The 19,061-nt window shown below is 44.7% G+C and overlaps 1 protein-coding gene across 6 annotated transcripts in view; it reads left to right on the forward strand.

Annotated features, from left to right (window-relative positions):
- Nucleotides 1–19,061, forward strand: part of KALRN (kalirin RhoGEF kinase) — a 743,024-nt gene that overhangs the window by 301,666 nt on the left and 422,297 nt on the right. For all 6 annotated transcript variants that reach the window (XM_045032050.1, XM_045032053.1, XM_045032055.1 and 3 more), the window contains 2 exons: nt 2,177–2,369; nt 6,320–6,832. In XM_045032050.1, coding sequence (XP_044887985.1) covers nt 2,177–2,369; nt 6,320–6,832 — 706 coding nt within the window. The remainder of the gene's footprint in view (nt 1–2,176; nt 2,370–6,319; nt 6,833–19,061) is intronic.

Here is a 19,061-nt window from a genome sequence, read left to right on the forward strand (position 1 = left end):
CTAAACCCTTGCAGGCATAAGATTGTGTCTCTGTTCATCTTTGGGAACTGCGTATTGTGGATTTGGTTATTTCTCTTTCTCTTCCCTATTCCCCATGCTAATTGTAGGTTTAAGATCTGTTTAACAAGCATTGTGGCAAACTGTATTAATACATCTCTCTTGTGGGCATACCCTTTTAGACCTGGTTGAAGTCACCAGTGACTTTTATTCTTAATACTATATGGTGGGCTTAAAGTAACCGAAGTACTTTATCTTCTCCTTTCTTGCATTTTATCCTGAATAGCATCATAATGCCTGTATAAACCATAAGTGGAACAACAACAACAACAACAAAAAGAAAAGCTAGAAACGGAATTACATGGGTTTTATTTGTCTTAGTTAATGAACACATTTTAGATCAAATTCAGTGTCAATTCTATAAAGAATTCTCCTGCTTCTGTTCCAGCACAAAATCTGAACATGATCTTTGTATAAGCATTTCACTGAGATACATAGGGCCTCATTCTCATTTATGCTAAGGTCCCTTTGAACTGCTCTTTAAGGCCCCTTTACACTGTCATAGTGGAGAGAAGGGCCCTAGTATAAATGAGAATCAGGTCTTTAGTGTTCAGTGGGAGTGTTTGTAGGGGGTCTGAGCATTAGATGTAATGCACTGAGATCCTTTCCAATTCTACACTGTAACAAGACATGCACAAATGCTAAATAAAACAACTGTTCTCTACCTAATCTAGGGTGTCAAGCTCATTCTGTGGATAGGGCTACATTCCATTTTAATGTATGGTCTGTGGGTTGGAGTATGTATTTAGGACTTCACTACTCCAATTTTACATATTAAAGTATCATCAATGAGCTTTTAGAAGTTAACATGCCAATGAGACTGCTGAGGGGTGGGAGAGTTCACATCTCAGAGGTATTGTTTAGGCTCTCTGCAGACTCAGAAAGACAATGCTACATGAGTTTAAATAAGATTCACATCTGGACGGTTATACTCACAGCCAGGAGAGACAGAAACTTCCTTTTTAAAAACACATAATGCTACATAGAATCATAGAATATCAGGGTTGGAAGGGACCTCGGGAGGTCATCTAGTCCAATCCCTTGCTCAAAGCAGGACCAATCCCCAGAGCAGGACCAATCCCCAACTAAATCATCCCAGCCAGGGCTTTGTCAAGCCTGACCTTAAAAACCGTCTAAGGAAGGACATTCCACCACCTCCCTAGGTAACCCATAGGTAACCACCCTCCTAGTGAAAAAGTTTATCCTAATATCCAACCTAAACCTCCCCCACTGCAACTTGAGACCATTACTCCTTGTTCTGTCATTACTTCTTGTTCTGTCACCACTGAGAACAGTCTAGATCCATCCTCTTTGGAACAGCCTTTCAGGTAGTTGAATACTTTGTGTTCCTCTCCCTAAGTAGCTACACGAGGGTGAGGGAAAAGCAGAGCTGAGGTTAAACTCTTCTTCGTCAGGAAGCAGATAATGTCCCTGCACGCTCTCATTTATCCTCCTGAATAACAGGGAAAAGAAAATGTGCAAGCTAACATCATGCTGCTTTTGAACTCTGTGTATCTCTCATCATCAGTTCACATTGTCTGCTCTAGTTTTACAGCACTTCCAAAATGACTAGGGAGGCACAAGGACCAGAAGTTGTGTGAATATAGTCTTTAAAGGACCCAGAGACATTTGGAATGTGAATTTCAGTAGTGACTATAAATTGTGGGGGCTTCCATTTTGGGTGCCTAAACTGAGAAACCATATAGGAGCCTGATCTTCTGAGGGCAGTTGCTCAGCACTGTCTGAAAGTCAGGCCCCTTTAAGGGCTCTCAGATTGGGACTCCACAAATGGAAGCATGCAAAATCACTCATCACTTCTGAAAACCTTGGCCTTGCTTTATAGAATCTAATAAAGATGCCGAAGACAAAATCGATACTATATATTCTATTTATGTGTACGTTAACTACTGATCTAAATTAGAATTAGATCATAATAAAACTGTTAAGATACCATATAGCCATTATACTATATTATCCTCTGCTTTGTATTCCCAAGTATATTATTCCATGCTTTGCATTACAATGTTGAATTATAATAAAAGAAGCTGAGGCTTAATGAGTCATATCTCATGTGTCTATAGACAGTATTAATAATCCTGCCATGCGTTTATCCCTACAGTGAAGATGTCTGTAAACGAGGATTCACTGTTATTATCGATATGCGGGGATCGAAGTGGGACTTGATAAAGCCTCTTCTGAAGACCCTTCAGGAAGCATTCCCTGCTGAGATCCACGTTGCCCTGATTATCAAACCTGACAACTTCTGGCAGAAGCAGAAAACTAATTTTGGCAGTTCCAAATTCATCTTTGAGGTGAGAGCCCAACTCAGACGTTTTCTGGGGGGTATTTTGCCCCTCAAGGAATTTTCTTAGGGTAAAGACCAACTCTGTGCAGAGGGCCAACCCAAGGACCATATGCCACTGAAGTTCCACGTTAGCCCCATTTTCAGAATTTAAGTTGTGCTTTGGCCCTGGGTTGGCCCTCTCCACAGGACTGAATTTCACCAGTATGTTTATATTGGGTTTTTGTGTGGCAGTGTTGCTTTCATTCTTTCCTTTTAACTAATCGATGGTTGGTTAGTGGATTTTTGTTTGCATGTTTTTGTGGTTATGGTGTGTTCTAAAATACAAAGAAACCTAAAGACGCAAAATTCTGTAGAAAATTATTTTAGCTAGTCCTCTTCTAGAGAATTTTGCTAATGACCTCATTATAAGGCATTTAGGTCCAGATTGCTAAAGGCATTTAGGCATTGCTGTGCTCAATTCTGCAATGCCTAACTGATTTAGGAAACATCATTTTCACCAGGGATTTAGGCTCCTAAGTGCCTTACTCATATTTGAAAATGAGGGGGAGGGATAGCTCAGTGGTTTGAGCATTGGCCTGCTAAGCCTAGTGTTGTGAGTTCAATCCTTGAGGGGGCCGTTTAGGGATTTGGGGTAAAAATCTGTCTGGGGATGGGTTCTGCTTTGAGCAGGGGATTGGACAAGATGACCTGAGGTCCCTTCCAACCCTGATATTCTATGATTTTGCCTCCTAAATCAGTTAGGCATTGCAGTGCTGAGCTTAGCAATGCCTAAATACTTTTAACAATCTGGGCCTTAGACTTGAGGTTTCTCTATATATTTTCATTACATTAGGTTAATTGAAATTTACAACAGTCTTTTGCATGCTGTGTTAACTATAACAGGGTCTTACCTGATTTTCCGAGTGGAAAACAATAAAGGGTATGCTACATAATTAAAGAGGATTTTACTAACTTTCCTCTTGGTGAAGGTAAACCACTACATTCAGTTAAGGCTTTTTGGTCTTTCTGGAAACTTGAGCTTCTTACTCAAATTGAAGCAAAATTCTGGTATGTAAAAGGTTCAAATATCAATTGGCATACACTACTAGCTTTTCTTTTCTGCCCCATTTCTAAGATAAGGGTCCATACTTGGTTGATTTCCTCCAATGTAAATCCCCAGATTTCAGTGAGATACTGTGAATTTACAGAAGTGTAACTCAGAGCAGAATTTGGCCCGTCGTCTATAACACTGAATGTTGAATTGCCTTTTGAACTAACTATTGCTCCAGTTTAACAACTTTTTTAAGACCTGTTGAAGTTGGTGGGACTCGAGCATGTGCTTAAAATTCAGACTATACGTAAGCTGAATGCAAACAGGCTGTTGAGCTATTCTAATAGTCAGTCATGGCTCCAGATAGTAGGGGCACTCCTGTGTTTTCTCTTACGGCATCTGCTGTCTGTCATAAATTAAGGGCACTTTTGTTTTGAAAGTGCCCCTCAGGCCTTTACTCTGACTGCCATGCTGTTCACTGACATGTGGATGCCCTGACTGAATTCCTGCTGCTGCTGCTGCTTTGGAACCCGCTATTGGAAAATGTTACGTAGTCTTGGGCACTGGAGCAGCTACCTCTTCACATAGATCCTTCATTCAGAAGAGTTGCGCTATTAAAGCTCTATAATATTGTATAGAGCAGGTGTGAAAATACATTTATTCTACTTTGATTGTCTTTCTTTTTCCCCCCACTTTTGTTTTTGGTGTGAGGCAGTGCCTGTGTGCCCTAAGGACAGAACTGCCTCCGCTGATTTTACACAGCCAAGGTAAAACACAATAGGGTAGATCCTCAGCTGAGGTAAATTGGTATAGCTCACCAGAAATCAGTGGAGGTAAATGATTGATCTGAGCAGAGGATCTGATAACTACTAGTATCAAATTCTGCCTTTGAGGTTTATGAATGTAATGCATGCATCGCAAGGCAGAATGTGTCCCTTTGTGAGGGCTGATTACTTGCATTTGGAGTCATAGGAAACTCTGCTCTAGCCAGTTTTGCTTTACAGACTCCATTTTCCCCTTAAAGGTAAAATAAGCCATAAGCTGTTGTCAAGCAAAAAAGAGCAAGACAGACACTTGATTGACTAATGCAGACTCCAGGAGCTTCCTGTCACTCTGAGGGATGGCCTCAGAAGCCTCATTATCATTAATACAGAGGTGTTTTTGAAGATTATTTTCTTTTCCTCCTGAAAAGGTTGAATAAGCAGGCAATGATTTTTACTGGTTGCATTTTAAAAGAAAGAGAAATGAGAGCAGATGGACTGTTACCTTGTCTTAACCCATCCATACCTGCTGAAGTAAGGTAATGTATTCCCCTCAAACAGTTCTCAAGGGGAACAAATCTGAATAACAAATTTGCCTGCAGAACTCTTTAAATAAAAAGTCCTCCTGCCATATCATCATGTCAAAATGCTGATAAGGGAAAGAATGTATTGCAGTATCTTGACAAACGGTGTATTAGCAGTAAGGAGAGAGCTTTTTTTGACAATTATCATGTTGGTCCTTTAAAGAGTCAGTGTACATGTTGACAGGTTATATAATTTTATATGCCTTTTAAAATTGCATATTTACCTTCACATTGTTGTTCCGATCTCCCTGAAATGACCCCGTCTGTGAAAGAACATTACAACAGAATTTTAAAATACCCCCTCTAGTGACCAATTTGCTTATATAATTATCTGTGCATATCTTCAGTAAAAAAAAAATTAATATGTAGCAGAGTTGTCTGAAATCAGATTTAGATGCATAGGAAACTGGAATAACAGATTGTTACCTGTTTACAATCTGGATTTACCAGTGAACATCCTGTACTGTTGGGCCAAATTCAGACCAATAGCCTTCAATGAGAGTTTTTCCACTGACTTCAATAGAAGTTGGACCGGGCCAGATATTTAAACAAGTGGCCTATATTTTCCCTATTGATGTGATTTTGGGTGCCTCCGTTTTTTGGGTGTACAAATGGAAACACCACCCAGGGCCTGATTTTCAGGGGTCAGGTGTCCAGCACTTTCTGAAAACCAGTTCCCTTTAAGGGTTCTCAAGTTGAGCACACAAAAATGGAGACACCCCAAATCACTAGTCAGTTTTGAAAATATAAGCATGTATTTCAATAAAAAGAATGTATAAAAAGAATATGAACAGCTATCCATCATTAGGTCATTACATCTTACTAAATCCAAATTCTGAGTTGCTTACCACACATCAAATTCCTTTATTTGGCATTGATTTTGTTAAAATCTAAATACATTTTGAACAGTGTCTCTTATTGATTTTGCATGATTCATGGGTGGATCCTTTTATTATTTTTGTTAATAATCCAATTACATTTTATTTTTACGTTGATTTTGGCTTAATCACAGTAGAAAGTAGTAGCGTGAAAGAGTTCTGACCGTGGCATAAAGCAACTGAAATAATCTGAAAGAAAATAAGAAGCAGTATGCTGTGTATTTTGGTAAAACAGACTACATGCTTTCATTCACATGCCCAAAACTTGTTTTGCTGTACAGTCACTGAGCTGCATATAATGCAGATAAGACAAGTAAGTGTAATATTATGTATCCACTTAGAAAGTTAGCATAGCCAGTCTTCAGTAAGCATACTTTGATATTCAGTTAGAGCATGCGCTTTGGGTTAAAGTAATCTCTGCAGAAGCATGCTCGGATGGTCAGTTTAGCTAAAAATAAAATAAAAAAGCATTTGATTCCAGTAAAGTTCTCCACTAAAAGAATAACAGGTACACTTAAATAAAAATGGGGTTTAAACCTGGTTGAATTAATTGGAATTAGATGTAGTCTCTAGTCTTCTCAAAAATGTTTTTTCAGTGACATATTTATGAGGAAAATAGTCCATTCATGCCATTTACAGATTCCAGGATTATTTCTCGTTGGTCAATGAAAACTGATTCAGATTGTGTCATTTTCCTCCCTTAGACAAGTATGGTCTCTGTTGAAGGCCTAGCAAAACTTGTGGATCCTTCCCAGCTGACTGATGAGTTTGAAGGATCCTTGGATTACAACCATGATGAATGGATAGAGCTGCGGGTCTCCTTGGAAGAGTTTTTCAACAGTGCCATCCATTTATTATCAAGGCTAGAGGACCTCCAGGAAATGTTGGCTAGGAAGGAATTTCCGGTTGATGTAGAAGGGTCAAGAAGGCTGATCGATGAGCACACACAGCTTAAGAAGAAAGTGATCAAAGCTCCCGTGGAGGAACTGGACCGTGAGGGCCAAAGGTTATTACAATGCATAAGATGCAGTGATGGTTTTTCTGGTAGGAACTGCATTCCTGGGAGTGCAGACTTCCAAAGTCTTGTGCCAAAGATCACCAGTCTGTTGGACAAACTGCATTCAACCAGGCAACACTTGCATCAGATGTGGCATGTTCGCAAACTGAAACTAGACCAATGCTTTCAACTCCGACTCTTTGAGCAAGATGCTGAGAAGGTAAGGAATAAACTGTCCCTTCAACACATTAAATGAGCTATTAACACATGGGTACTATGACCATTATTATTTTTCCTACAATTAGCAACATGGGGAATTACTAATGTGCTTTATATGACTCCTAAAACAAAATCACTGAACTAATTGTTGGAAGTAGCAGGCATAATGAGATCCAAGAATAACATATCTGTGTCAGTTCTGACGAAAGTTAATCTGTTTTATCTACTCACTGTGGGTACAGTTGGTAGACATTAGCATCTAAAATTGGGCTTTATTCAAGTTACTTTTGATATTTATGACTATATCTGTGTAGCCCTGTGCCTAAAGGAGAATGACAGAGTTTGAGTCACTGATTATTGTTTATATTTCTAGTCTAACCATGGAAAATGTGTAACTAGAGATGAGTTTTTCTTGATTGTTATTCCTATGTTTTCAGTCTCCCTGTCCTAGAGAAGAGTGACAGGATTTACAGTTGGTAGGCTTTTAATTAATGGAATTTAGTACCAAGAAAATGGACATTTAGGTTCACTAGCACAAAATCGGGAATTGTATTTGGGTTAAACTTAACTAAACACATGATTCGACAAAAAAGTGTTCTGAAATGACCACAGTGTGTAAACTCAATGTATTTGGTTTGCATTAAACAGCACATAAGGATGGCATTTAAATTGATACCTAACTGATGAGTCAGGGCCCAAGACTCATCCTGTTCTCCAGCATGGGATCATGTTTGAAGATTTATGTAAACATTAAGTTGTCCAATGCAATCTTTTTGACAAAATAAAATCTCATTTGACATTTTTAGTACTGCACAACAGTCCAAAGAACACACAGTGGTCTTACACAGTATATAAAGAAATCTACATAGGTAAGTAATATGGCTATACCAAGAGTTAGTTGCATAACATGTCAAAAAGGATACAATTCAAGTGGAGTTACATTCCCATTTCCTCTCCATACAATAAAACAATAATTTAAAAGGTTGTGGGATGGGACAGAGAGAATGCCCTGCAGTGAAACAGGGTAGTTCATTCATGTTAGTTGAAAAGACAATGGCTAAAGCATGCTCAAAATCACATAACTGTGCAACAGACATAACATACCGTGATGGGAGACTGTCTCCCTAGACAACATCTCCTAGTGGTCGGAGCACTGGTTAGCCATGTTGTCTACTGGTCAAGTCTGGGGTTCACGGTAATACCTAGTGGTTAAAGTCTGGGGTTGGTGGTAAGGGAATTGGGCCCTCCTGCTCCTCTGGGTTCCAACCCAGGGCCGTGGGGCAGGCAGTTCAGGTGTGTGACCTGGGCCATGGTATCACCCAGCCTACTCCCTGGGTTACTTCCCACTGTGTTCCTGACTCTCCAGATGCATGGTGAAGGGTTGGCTAATGCCTGCAATGTGTCTTACCAAAAAAGGGTCAGGAAGGTATCTTCCCCCACTCATGAGCAGATGCTTCTCTCTGTCTCTTCTGTGGTGGCTTGTGGTCTGGACTGAGGTCTCCTTTGGGTGGTGTGGGGCTGCTCTAGATTCTTGCAGGAGCTATCAGTGCAGGTCTGCTCCCTCACACTGACCACCTTGACTGAAATGTGCTGTGGCATTTTAAGCTTCGCCTCCACTGAGAGCATTCCCAGCAGGCACAGCTGGGCAGAGCCTCCTGTGACCAGAGCTGCTCCTTAACCCACCATTCCCTAGAGTGAGATTTGTATTCCCCATCACACATTCCTATCAAATTACAGTATCATCTGCTTTAACTGGCTTCTTATTACACATAATACTGACTTCAGTCTGTGTCTGTGTGCATTGCGAGGTACTGATTCTGACCCAGGGCCGCCCAGAGGGGGGGGCAAGAGGGGCAATTTGCCCCGAGCCCCACAGGGGCCCCCATGAGAGTTTTTCGGGGCCCCTGGAGCGGGGTCCCTCACTCGCTCCGGGGGGCCCGGAAAACTCTTGCGGGGCCGGGCGCAGGAGCTTCTTCGCTCCCGGTCTTCGCCGGCGGGGAGGGGGGGGTCCTTCCGCCCCGGAGTGGAAGGACCCCCTGCCGGCGAATTACCGCCAAAGACGGAGCGTACCCGCCGCCGAAGTTCAGCCCGGTCTTCGGCGGTAATTCGGCGGCGGGGGACCCTTCCGTTCCGGGACCCGCCGCCGAAGTGCCCCGAAGACCCGCGGCGGGGGCCCCCCCGCTGCCGAATTACCGCCGAAGACCGGGCTGCGCTTCGGCGACGGGTCCCGCTCCGGCGGTAATTCGGCGGCGGGGGGGCCCCCGCCACGGGTCTTCGGGGCACTTCGGCGGCGGGTCCCGGAACGGAAGGGCCCCCCGCCGCTGAAGACCCCGGGCCCCCGGAATCCTCTGGGCAGCCCTGTTCTGACCTATAAAACTGTGTCAGGTTTGGCTCTTGGCAGATGAAGAGGCTATCTGTCTATTCATGAATCAGGGAAGCAGTTGAGACCAACTTTGCCCTTTCATGAATAGTCATTATTGTAGATTTAAGAATCTGGGCAACAGAGGCAGGGTATTCTTAATGGAGAGCCCTTAACTCTGGAATTCAGTCGCTCTGTGTTTGTCCACCAGAGCCCAAATCTGTGGATGTTTGAGCTCAGTATAGGATTCTGTGTCACTTAAGCATTTGCTGGGAGCTGAGGGTGATAGTGGAGAGGCTATGGAGCTACTCTGGAGAGAGAGTACCATCTACTATGATATTTTTAAAAAAAATTACAAATGAATTCTTGCACTTAGAGCTTTTTGGAGAAACATTGTAAAAACAAATTTAATAAAATCTCAAGTCATGCAAAGCCAGACATAGGATAAACACATGCTCTCATCCCACATATAAAATATATCTGAGAAGGGCAGCTACAAAAGAGGAGGGCCTTCTGGTCTAAGTATCAGATTGGGAAGACTTTGACTTATTGAGTTACGGGTTCAACTTCTGACAGATTGTGTACCATGCAGTTTACTGTACATGTAATCTTTGACATGAGGCTCTAAAAAAACAAGATCCTGTCTGCTCTGCATGGCCATTTAAGAGCCCGTGGCTTTGCTTCAGTGTCGTTAACCAAAATTTTCCCTTCTACCCCTCCACTTTTGGGTGGCAGGGTGTATGTTGGTTGATTGCTGCTGTCCACTGCAGAGGTTGCTGCATTTCAATGGTGCTGTATCGATATGGATTTTGAAGCACTTGTAGATCATTCAGATGGAAGGTGCTTTATAATGAAAATAATCATTTACATTAATTATTATTATTATCTGTAACCCTCCTTTCTGCCCTGGGTTACTCGGGAGCAGGCAACACTCACCTCTGTGCCTGGGCGCTTGATGTTGTTGATGTTAAAGGAGATCCTGAGTATCCCAGTGGTGATACTGGGTAGGTGGGAATCCTCTATCCCCTCACTCTGCAGCAGTCCCTTTACTCCTAAAGGAATTTAAATTGGTGGTGCCTTCACCTGGCTGGCCCCTGTACACACTCAATGGTGTGCCTTAGGAACCTCCAGGATTAAACCTAGTCTAGTAATAATAATAATCTGCAGCATGGGTCTAACTCAAAAATACCAATTATAAATAATATACATCCAATATACTTAAATTAGAGTTAACACACCTTTACTTAACAACTTAAAGAAACAGAGTATAATGGACTAAGATTAAATGTCACTACCAATTTAAATCCACTGGGAGCAGTTGAATAAAATCAATTAACAAATATAGTATACAGTAATAAATTAAACTTACCATCCTGGCATTTACACTGTCACCATTTACATCACCCCAGAGTGTACACTCATGTGGATTTTTGAATCCTAGACGCTTGTATGGGTGCGCTTGAAGATCTGAAGCTGGAGACAGCACTCTGTTGGTTCTGTGTATCAGTCCAGCCAAACTGCACAACCCTTCTGACGACTGGAGCTGGCCCCACCAAATGTCAGCAGCTCTGGGTCATGGTTTGATGGGAAGATCACTCTGCCTCTCCTCAGACTCAGTCTCTTTGCTGTGCCCTTTCCCTTGCAAGTACTTTCCCAAACCAGAGTGGGGGTTAGTCAGAATTCCTTCACTGCAGGCCTACCTCAGTCAGCTCCAGGCACAGCAATAGTCTCTCCCCTGGCTCCAATACAGCCACCAGCCACCTCAGAAGCTCCCTCTTAGGCCTTGTCTACACTACAAGACTATTTCGAATCAACTTAGTTCGAATTTGTGGATTCGACCTTATGAAGTCGAATTTGTGTATCCATACTAAATACACTAATTCGAATTTCTGAGTCCACATTCACGGGGCCAGCGTCGACTTTGGAAGCGGTGCACTGTGGGAAGCTATCCCACAGTTCCCGCAGTCCCCGCTGCCCATTGGAATGCTGGGTAGAGCCCCCAATGCCTGCTGGGGGGAGAAATTTGTCGAGGGTGGTTTTGGGTAAGTGTCGTCATTGAACCGTCAATCACAACCTCCCTCCCTCCCTCCTTGAAAGCGCCATCGGGCAATCTGTTCGTGCACTTTTCTGGTCAGTGACAGCGCGGACGCCACAGCACTGCAAGCATGGAGCCCGCTGCGATCATCGCCGTTTTCTCCTCCTCGCACTTTATCGTCCACCTCTTCCACAGTCAGCTGATGAGAAATTGGGCTACTTTTCAATGGTGCTGCAAGCACTGGGGGACCATAGGGGACGTTTTGCAAACATCAACGTCGGGTGGCCGGGCAAGGTTCATGATGCGTGTGTTTTCAGGAACTGTGGGCTGCTCAGACACCTGCAGGAAGGTAGTTTCTTCCCGGACCACGAAATAACTGTTGTGGATGAGCAGATTCCTAAAGTCATCCTCGGGGACCCAGCCTGCCCGCTAATGCACTTGCTCATGAAAGCCCTATACAGGCGCCTGGGACAGCGACAAGGAACTCTTCAAATACCAGCGAGCAGCGTGACCTGTGACTGTTCAGTTTCTTTACAGAGAAGCTGAACCTGCCCCTGTTTCTTTACCCACTGACTGTTGACTCTCCTCTTCGGTTACATACCCCATTCACCCCGTTTCCCCCACTTCCAACACACGTGTAAACATAAAATACATGTCCCATTATTACTGAAGAAAGGTTTCTTTATTCATGACTTTGCGTTAAAGGGTTGAAACTGGGAGGCAGACTGTGCTGGGTAGGGTGTGCGGTGATGTAAAGACCGCCTCTAAACTCAACGAATGACAGGCTCCTGCTCCTAGAGCGGTCCGCAGTGCCGGAATGCTTCTTTCAACGGAGCCTGCCATCCCTTTTTTTCGAATTCTGTGTGCGGGGGGATATGTGACCTTGTGGCGGAGGAGTACGGATACAGATTCCTTTGCTGCGTGACTCAGCGGTCCAGGACGAGGACCGCTGTATAAGATCTGTAACCGCCCTCCCCCGCTACAAAGTCACATCCCCCCCACCCACACAGAACCTGGAAACCACCTCCCATACCGACCATGGTGCCTACTGACTGCACTGTGTGTGTGACCCGCTGCTGATCCTGCCCCCGTGTCTGTACCCTGGGAAAGGTGACTGTCCTATGCAATTAACAACCCCCTTCCCCACGCCCCCCATTCAAACTCAGTCTTCTTTGAAAAAACATGACGGAAACAGTAATTAACAGCAAAGTATTTTTATTACTTAAGTAGACACTCAGGGGATGGAACTGGGATTGGGACTTGTGTGAGTCCGGAAGGGAACGACTTCTGCAAATGTAGGGTATGAGAGCTTTTTGGTACTTGAGCACTCTGCTGGGGTGCAGTGACAGTTTACACGGCCTCTGGCGCCCCTCCTTCTGGTTATTTTGGGTGAGGGGGGTATGGGACTTTGTGGCGGGGGAGGGCGGTTGCAGATACACTGCAGGGGGGCTCTGTGCTCCTGCGGTCCTGCAGAACATCCACAAGGCGCCTGAGCATGTCCGTTTGCTCCCTCACTAGTCCAAACATTGTTTGTCGCCTGCTTGTCTTCCTCACGCCACCTCTCCTCCCGTTCGCTGTGTGAGCACTGGTACAGAGAGACGGTCTCCCTCCACTGGCTCTGCTGGTCCGCCTCGGCTAGGTAGCAGCCCATACGTTCATCGAACATCTTGTCCCTTGTGTTTTTCTTTCTCCGCCTAATCTTTGCCAGCCTCTGCGAGGGGGATGCTGTGGCAGGTCTGGAGACAGTGGAAGCTGTGAGATGGGAAACAGGGAGTGAATTCCTTGCAAAGATACATTTTTGCGAACAATTAACTGAGTCTAGGCTGTCTCTGTGAATTCTGGGTTGAGACCCCTGTGCCTGCTGGGGCACAAATAATTTTCGCGGTGGATTCTGGGTAAATGTCGCCAGTCATTCCTTCCTCCGGAAAGCAACGGCAGACAATCATTTCAAGCCCGTTTTCCCAGAATTGCCCTGGCATACGCCATAGCGTGGCAACCATGGACACTGTTTTGCCTTTTGTATATGTCACCGTATGTGTACTAGATGCCACTGACAGAGGCGGTCCAGCAGCGCTACACAGCAGCATGCTTTTGCTTTTGCATGACAGCAGAGATGGTTACCAGCCATATTGTACCATCTACCATACCATAAATTGGTAATAAGATGGTAATAAGATGGGCATGGTTACCTGTCCTTTTGCACTGCACCATTTGGTGCTGTCATAAGTGCCCCTGGCCGAGCAGCCAGGGGCGCAAAAGCAAAAATTGGGAATGACTCCCTGAGTCAATCCCTCCTTTTTGGTATCTAAAAATAGAATCAGTCCTGCCTAGAATATGGGCAAGTGTACTAGAGAACCACTGTATCAGAGAACCAGAGAGCACAGCTGCTCTGTGTCAGATCCTGCATAGATTATGAGCTGTATGCTATTCACAGGGGGTGCTCCTGCAACAACCCCACCTGTTCATTCCATTCTTCCCCAGCCTTCCTGGGCTACCATAGCATTGTCCCCCCCACTTGTGTGATGAAGTAATAAAGAATGCAGGAATAATACACAGTGACTTGTTAGTGAGAAATGAGTGGAAGGCAGCCTCCAGTTGCTATGATAGTCCACATAGGACATTAAGGAGTGTGGAGGAGAGGAGCCCAGCATCCTGGTGCTAGTCCAGGGGCAATTGAATCTTTTCTTTACACATGAAGGGTGGGGGCTGATGAAGCTCAGCCCCCTGTTGCTATGATGACGATGGTTACCAGCCATATTGTACCATCTACCATGAAAAATTAGGTTTACCTGACACTGGGGAACCTGACAGATAGTAGTCGGCATGGTTACCAGTCCTTTTGCACTGCCCCATGTGGCAATAGGCTGATGATGAGGACGGGTACCAGTCATTTTGTACCATCAGCCATCCATAGCGTGGGGGAAGCAAGGATGTTGGTGTTGAGTGCTGCACCATCGCGTCTATCTGCAGCATTCAGTAAAGATACGGTGACATGTAAAAGAGTCAAGAGAGGATTGTTTTCCCTTTCACTTCTGGGGGTGGGTGGGGGGGGTGCGTAAATTGCCGAGCTATGCCCTGACCCACCGCGGACACTGTTTTTGTCCCTAGAAGCATTTGGAGCTCAGCCAAGAATGAAAATCATTTTCGGAGACAGCAGGAACTGTGGGATACCTTGCGTCCTCAGTCCCCCCTCCCTCCATGAGCGTCCATTTGATTCTTTGGCTTTCCGTTACGCTCGTGTCGCAGCAGCGTGCTGAGTCTCTGCTATGCCGTCTGTCCGGAGATTTTTTAAAAATACTTTGGACCAGGCGTAACATTACAGTAATTCCCCTAATTAGATGCATGAGTCTCCTAGCGAGATCACCGTGAGGACGGGCACTGAAGGAGATAGAGAGCGCATGCTGCGTGAAATCTATCACGAACCACGGACCGATGCAGCCGTGGTCGGGGAGGCAATGCTCCCTGAATACCGCATGAAAGCCTCGCGCGGAAAAGGGTGCTATCACGGAGCATCCAATAAGGCAGCTCTCCCCAGGAACCTCCTGCTGATGCTTATCGATTAACGGAAGTAGAGCTTCGTGGAGATCTCCCGGGAGGATTTCTGATCTATCACCATATATAGAGAGGCCTCCTTCTCACACACTTCAAATTCCTGTTATATTAAGAATAAAAGTTAACATGGTTAAAGCACTTACCGACTGCTCCTTCCCCTGATTCAGGATCCGGGTTCATGGCCGGGGAGGGTTGGTAGGGGATCTCCATGACGGTGATGAATAGATCCTGGCTGTCGGGGAAACCAGCGTTGTAAGCGCTCTCGCCTGCCTCGTCCTCCACAAACACTTCCTCATCTTCCCCGTCCGTGAACATCGTCGAGGAACTGTCCGTCGACACTGTCCCATCATCAGAGTCCATGGTCACTGGTGGGGCACTGGTGGCAGGCTCCGTAGCGTCCGTTTGCCGCTTTGATTTTTTGGTAGCCTTGTCTGGGGTCCTTGGTTTTCACGCGGCGATGCGTTGCATGACGGCTGTATCCTCTGTCTGGATCATGGCTTTGGAGACCTTCTCGTAGGTCTTTGCATTCCGTTTGTTGGAGCGCAGCTCCGAAAGCACAGACTCCTCGCCCCACACACCGATCAGATCCAAGAGTTCCCGGTCAGTCTAAGCCGGGTCCCTCTTTCTATTCAGAGATTACATGAACTCCTCTGCTGGAGAGCTCTGCATTGCTGCCGGTGCTGCTGAGCTCGCCCCGATGTCCAACCACAAAATGAGATTCTAACTGTCCAGAAAGGAAAAGGAATTCAAATTTTCCCGGGTCGTTTCCTGTGTGGCTGCTCAGAGCATCGAAGCTCGGACTGCTGTCCAGAGCGTCAACAGAGTGGTGCACTGTGGGATAGCTCCCGGAGCTACTAAGTTCGATTTGCATCCACACCTAGCCTAATTCGAGCTAGCCATGTCGAATTTAGCGTTACTCCACCTGTCGGGGTGGAGTACCAAATTCGAATTAAAGAGCCCTCTAGTTCGAATTAAATGGCTTCCTGGTGTGGACGGTTGAGCGGTTAGTTCGAATTAACGCTGCTAAATTCGAATTAAAGTCCTAGTGTAGACCAGGCCTTAGATCAAAGCCCCAGCAGGCTCTCAGCAGCAGTTAGCAGCTGCTCCTGATACGAACAGAGCTCCACACCAGCAATCTGACTCCTCTCCCAAAATGGAGCCTACCAGCACTCCCTGGAAGAGGTAGTCTCACTCTTTCCCCAAGGCATCATGGGAGTTGTGGCGTCTAAGGCTGGATTGCAGCACACAGGATCTCCCCACCTGGAACATTTTCAATTAAGTTCAGAGGCCCCACTAGTAAAGGGTGCCTACATATCAATAATATAATAATAGTGGTTACAGCTAAAAGACTATCTAACTTAATGGATGCCAGTGAAAATGAGGTAGGAAAGAAAAATAGGGAAAGAACAAATTAAAAATTACTTAAATAAGTTAGATATCTTCAAGTAACCAGAGCCTGATGAAATACATCCTAGAATACTCAAGGAGCTGCCCAAGGATTATCTGAGCCATTAGCAATTATCTTTAAAAAGTCTTGGAAGGTGGGAGAGATTCCAGAGGACTGTAAAAGAGCAAATATAGTGCCTACCTATAAAAAGGGAATAAGGGCAAATGGGGAATTACATACCAGTCAGCATAACTTCAGGACCTGGAAAGATATTGGAGCAAATAATTAAGCAATCAATTTGAAGAAACCTAGAAGATAATAAGGTGATAAATAACAGCATGGAATTTTGAACAACAAATTGTGTCAAACCAACCTAATAGCTTTCTTTGACAGGGTAACAAGCCTTGTGTATGGGGGGAAATGATAGATGTGATATATCTCGGCTTTAGTATGGCTTTTGATACTGTCTCACATGACCTTCTGGTAAACAAACTAGGGAAATACAACCTAGATGGAGCGACTATAAGGTGGGTGCATAACTGATTGGAAAAGCATTTCCAGTGAGTAGTTATCAGTAGTTCACAGTCAAGTTGGAAGGGCGTATTGAGTGGAGTCCCGCTGAGATCAGTTCTGGGTCTGGTTTTGTTCAATATCTTCATCAGTGATTTAGATAATGGCATAGAGAATATACCTGTGAAGTTTGTGGACAGCACCAAGCTGGGAGGAGTTACAAGTGCTTTGGAGGATAGGATTAAAATACAAAGTGATCTGGACAAACTGGAGAAATGGTCTGAAGTAAATAGGATGAAATTCAGTAAGGACAAATGCAAAGTACTCCACTTAGGAAGGAACAATCAGTTGCTCACATACAAAATGGGAAATGACTGCCTAGGAAGGAGTACTGCGGAAAGGGATCTGGGGGTCATAATAGATCACAAGCTAAATGTGTGTCAACAATGTAACGCTATTGGTGGGATGTATTATCAGGAGTATTGTAAACAAGACACGAGAAGTAATTCTTCCACTCTATTCCCTGGTGATTAGGCCTCAGACACATTTCAGGAAAGATGTGGACAAACTGGATAAAGTCCAGAGAAGAAGCAACAAAAATGACTAAAAGGTCTAGAAAATAGGACTTCTGAGGGAAGTTTGAAAAAACTGGGTTTGTTTAATCTGGAGAAGAAAAGACGGAGCAGGCTAGAACCCCTCCCTAAATAGCCATCGGTGTCTGTATTTTCAAGTATATAAAAGGTTGTTGCAAGGAGAAGGAAGAAAAATTGTTCTTGTTAACTTGTGAGGATAGGACAAGAGACAATAGGCTTAAATTGCAGTAAGGGCGGTTTAGGTTGGCCATTAGAAAAAACTTCCTAACTGTCAGGGTGGTTAAACACTGGAATAAATTGCCTAGGGAGGTTGTGGAACCTCCATCATTGGAGATTTTTAAGAGCAGGTTAGACAAACATCTGTCAGGGATGGTCTAGATAATACTTAGTCCTGTCATGAGGCAGGGGACTGGACTAGATGACTTCTCGAGGTCCCTTCCAGTCCTGTGATTCTATGACTTTCAAATAGAGCTTCCTTCAATACTTCTTATTGCCCAGTGCCATATTTAAGCATTAAAGGAAAATTTGCAAGCATCCAAAATTTCAGTCCCTTGCTAGCTCATAAAAAAGGAACTGTCAGGAAGAGTGGAGAGAGAGCACAATACAAACCTATTTGTTCATGACAAATTAGGTTCTTTGCATATATTACTGGCAGGTGCCCAGCTGAGAGCCTGCATTTGGCAAGCCAGCATATATCTGGGGCTCTCTCAGCCAGTCATGACCAAGTCAGATCTACCCATCCTGAATATGCACATCATGGTTACTGTCTTTTGAATATTGGCATTATGATGTTGCCTTACCATTCACAAACATCTTCATGTCAGAATACTGACCTAGAAGAGCCCCTATACCGCCAGTCCCTGCGCACAGCTGCTAGAGTGCGTTTCAGGTTGGGTTTGTCAGACATTCTCTGAGCTCACCAGTAATGGTGTGCTTTTTGGGTGTGGTGATGGGAGAAGGGACTCCACAGAGTTTCTGACAGGGAGCAGGCTAGAACCCTTCCCTAAATAGCCATTAGTGTCTGTATTTTAACATGGGTGGGGATCTGCAGATGTTTAGATTGATGGTAAGTCTTGCTTGCAGCTGATTCCTTTAGGGTTCTGTATTAGTGTACATTAAACAGGGACTCAGAGACTTACTCAGCTTTTCTAGGCCCTGAAGTAGGCTGTGCCTCTCTAGCACCCTCTTGGGGAGAGGGTGGGCACAGCCCTCTAACTATCCTGTTCAGGGCATCTGCTCCCTTGTAGGGGGAATTAAAGTAGTCCAAACAAAAAGTCAGTGTGTTTCCACAGCCCACAAAAAGCAGAGGTCTAGACCTTTGGAAAGACCCTCCCACCTAAAAAAAAAAAAAAAGATATATAGAGAGAAGTACTAGCCCTTCTTTCTGAGAGGGCTTTCACAGTCAAGGCTCTCAGGCCGTTTCCCCTGTCAGCAATCCCTGCTTCCAGGGGCCAGGGATCTCTGAGTTGTAGTCCTGCTCCTTCAGAGTGCTGCGCTGCACTGAGTAAGTGTAACCCACACACCTTCTGGGTGTGGTGTTCTGGCTCATCTAGTGGCACCGAGACTACTTAGAGAGATAAAATGAGTCTGCTCTACAGCCTTGGCTAACAGCCAGTTGGGTTTTAGCTCATGAGGTAGAGGTTCATGCCCTAAGCTCCAGAGGTCCTAGGTTCAATCCCCACAACTGGGGTCTGTTACTGTTACATAAGGATCCTCCCTTGTATGGACCTGCCCCTCTCCAGGCTTGATAGGCCACACAAGTGCACTGGTTTAAGGCTTATTGTGCCCAGAGGA

Source organism: Mauremys mutica, chromosome 10, assembly GCF_020497125.1.
Source record: "Mauremys mutica isolate MM-2020 ecotype Southern chromosome 10, ASM2049712v1, whole genome shotgun sequence".
NCBI classification, from domain to species: Eukaryota; Metazoa; Chordata; order Testudines; family Geoemydidae; genus Mauremys; species Mauremys mutica.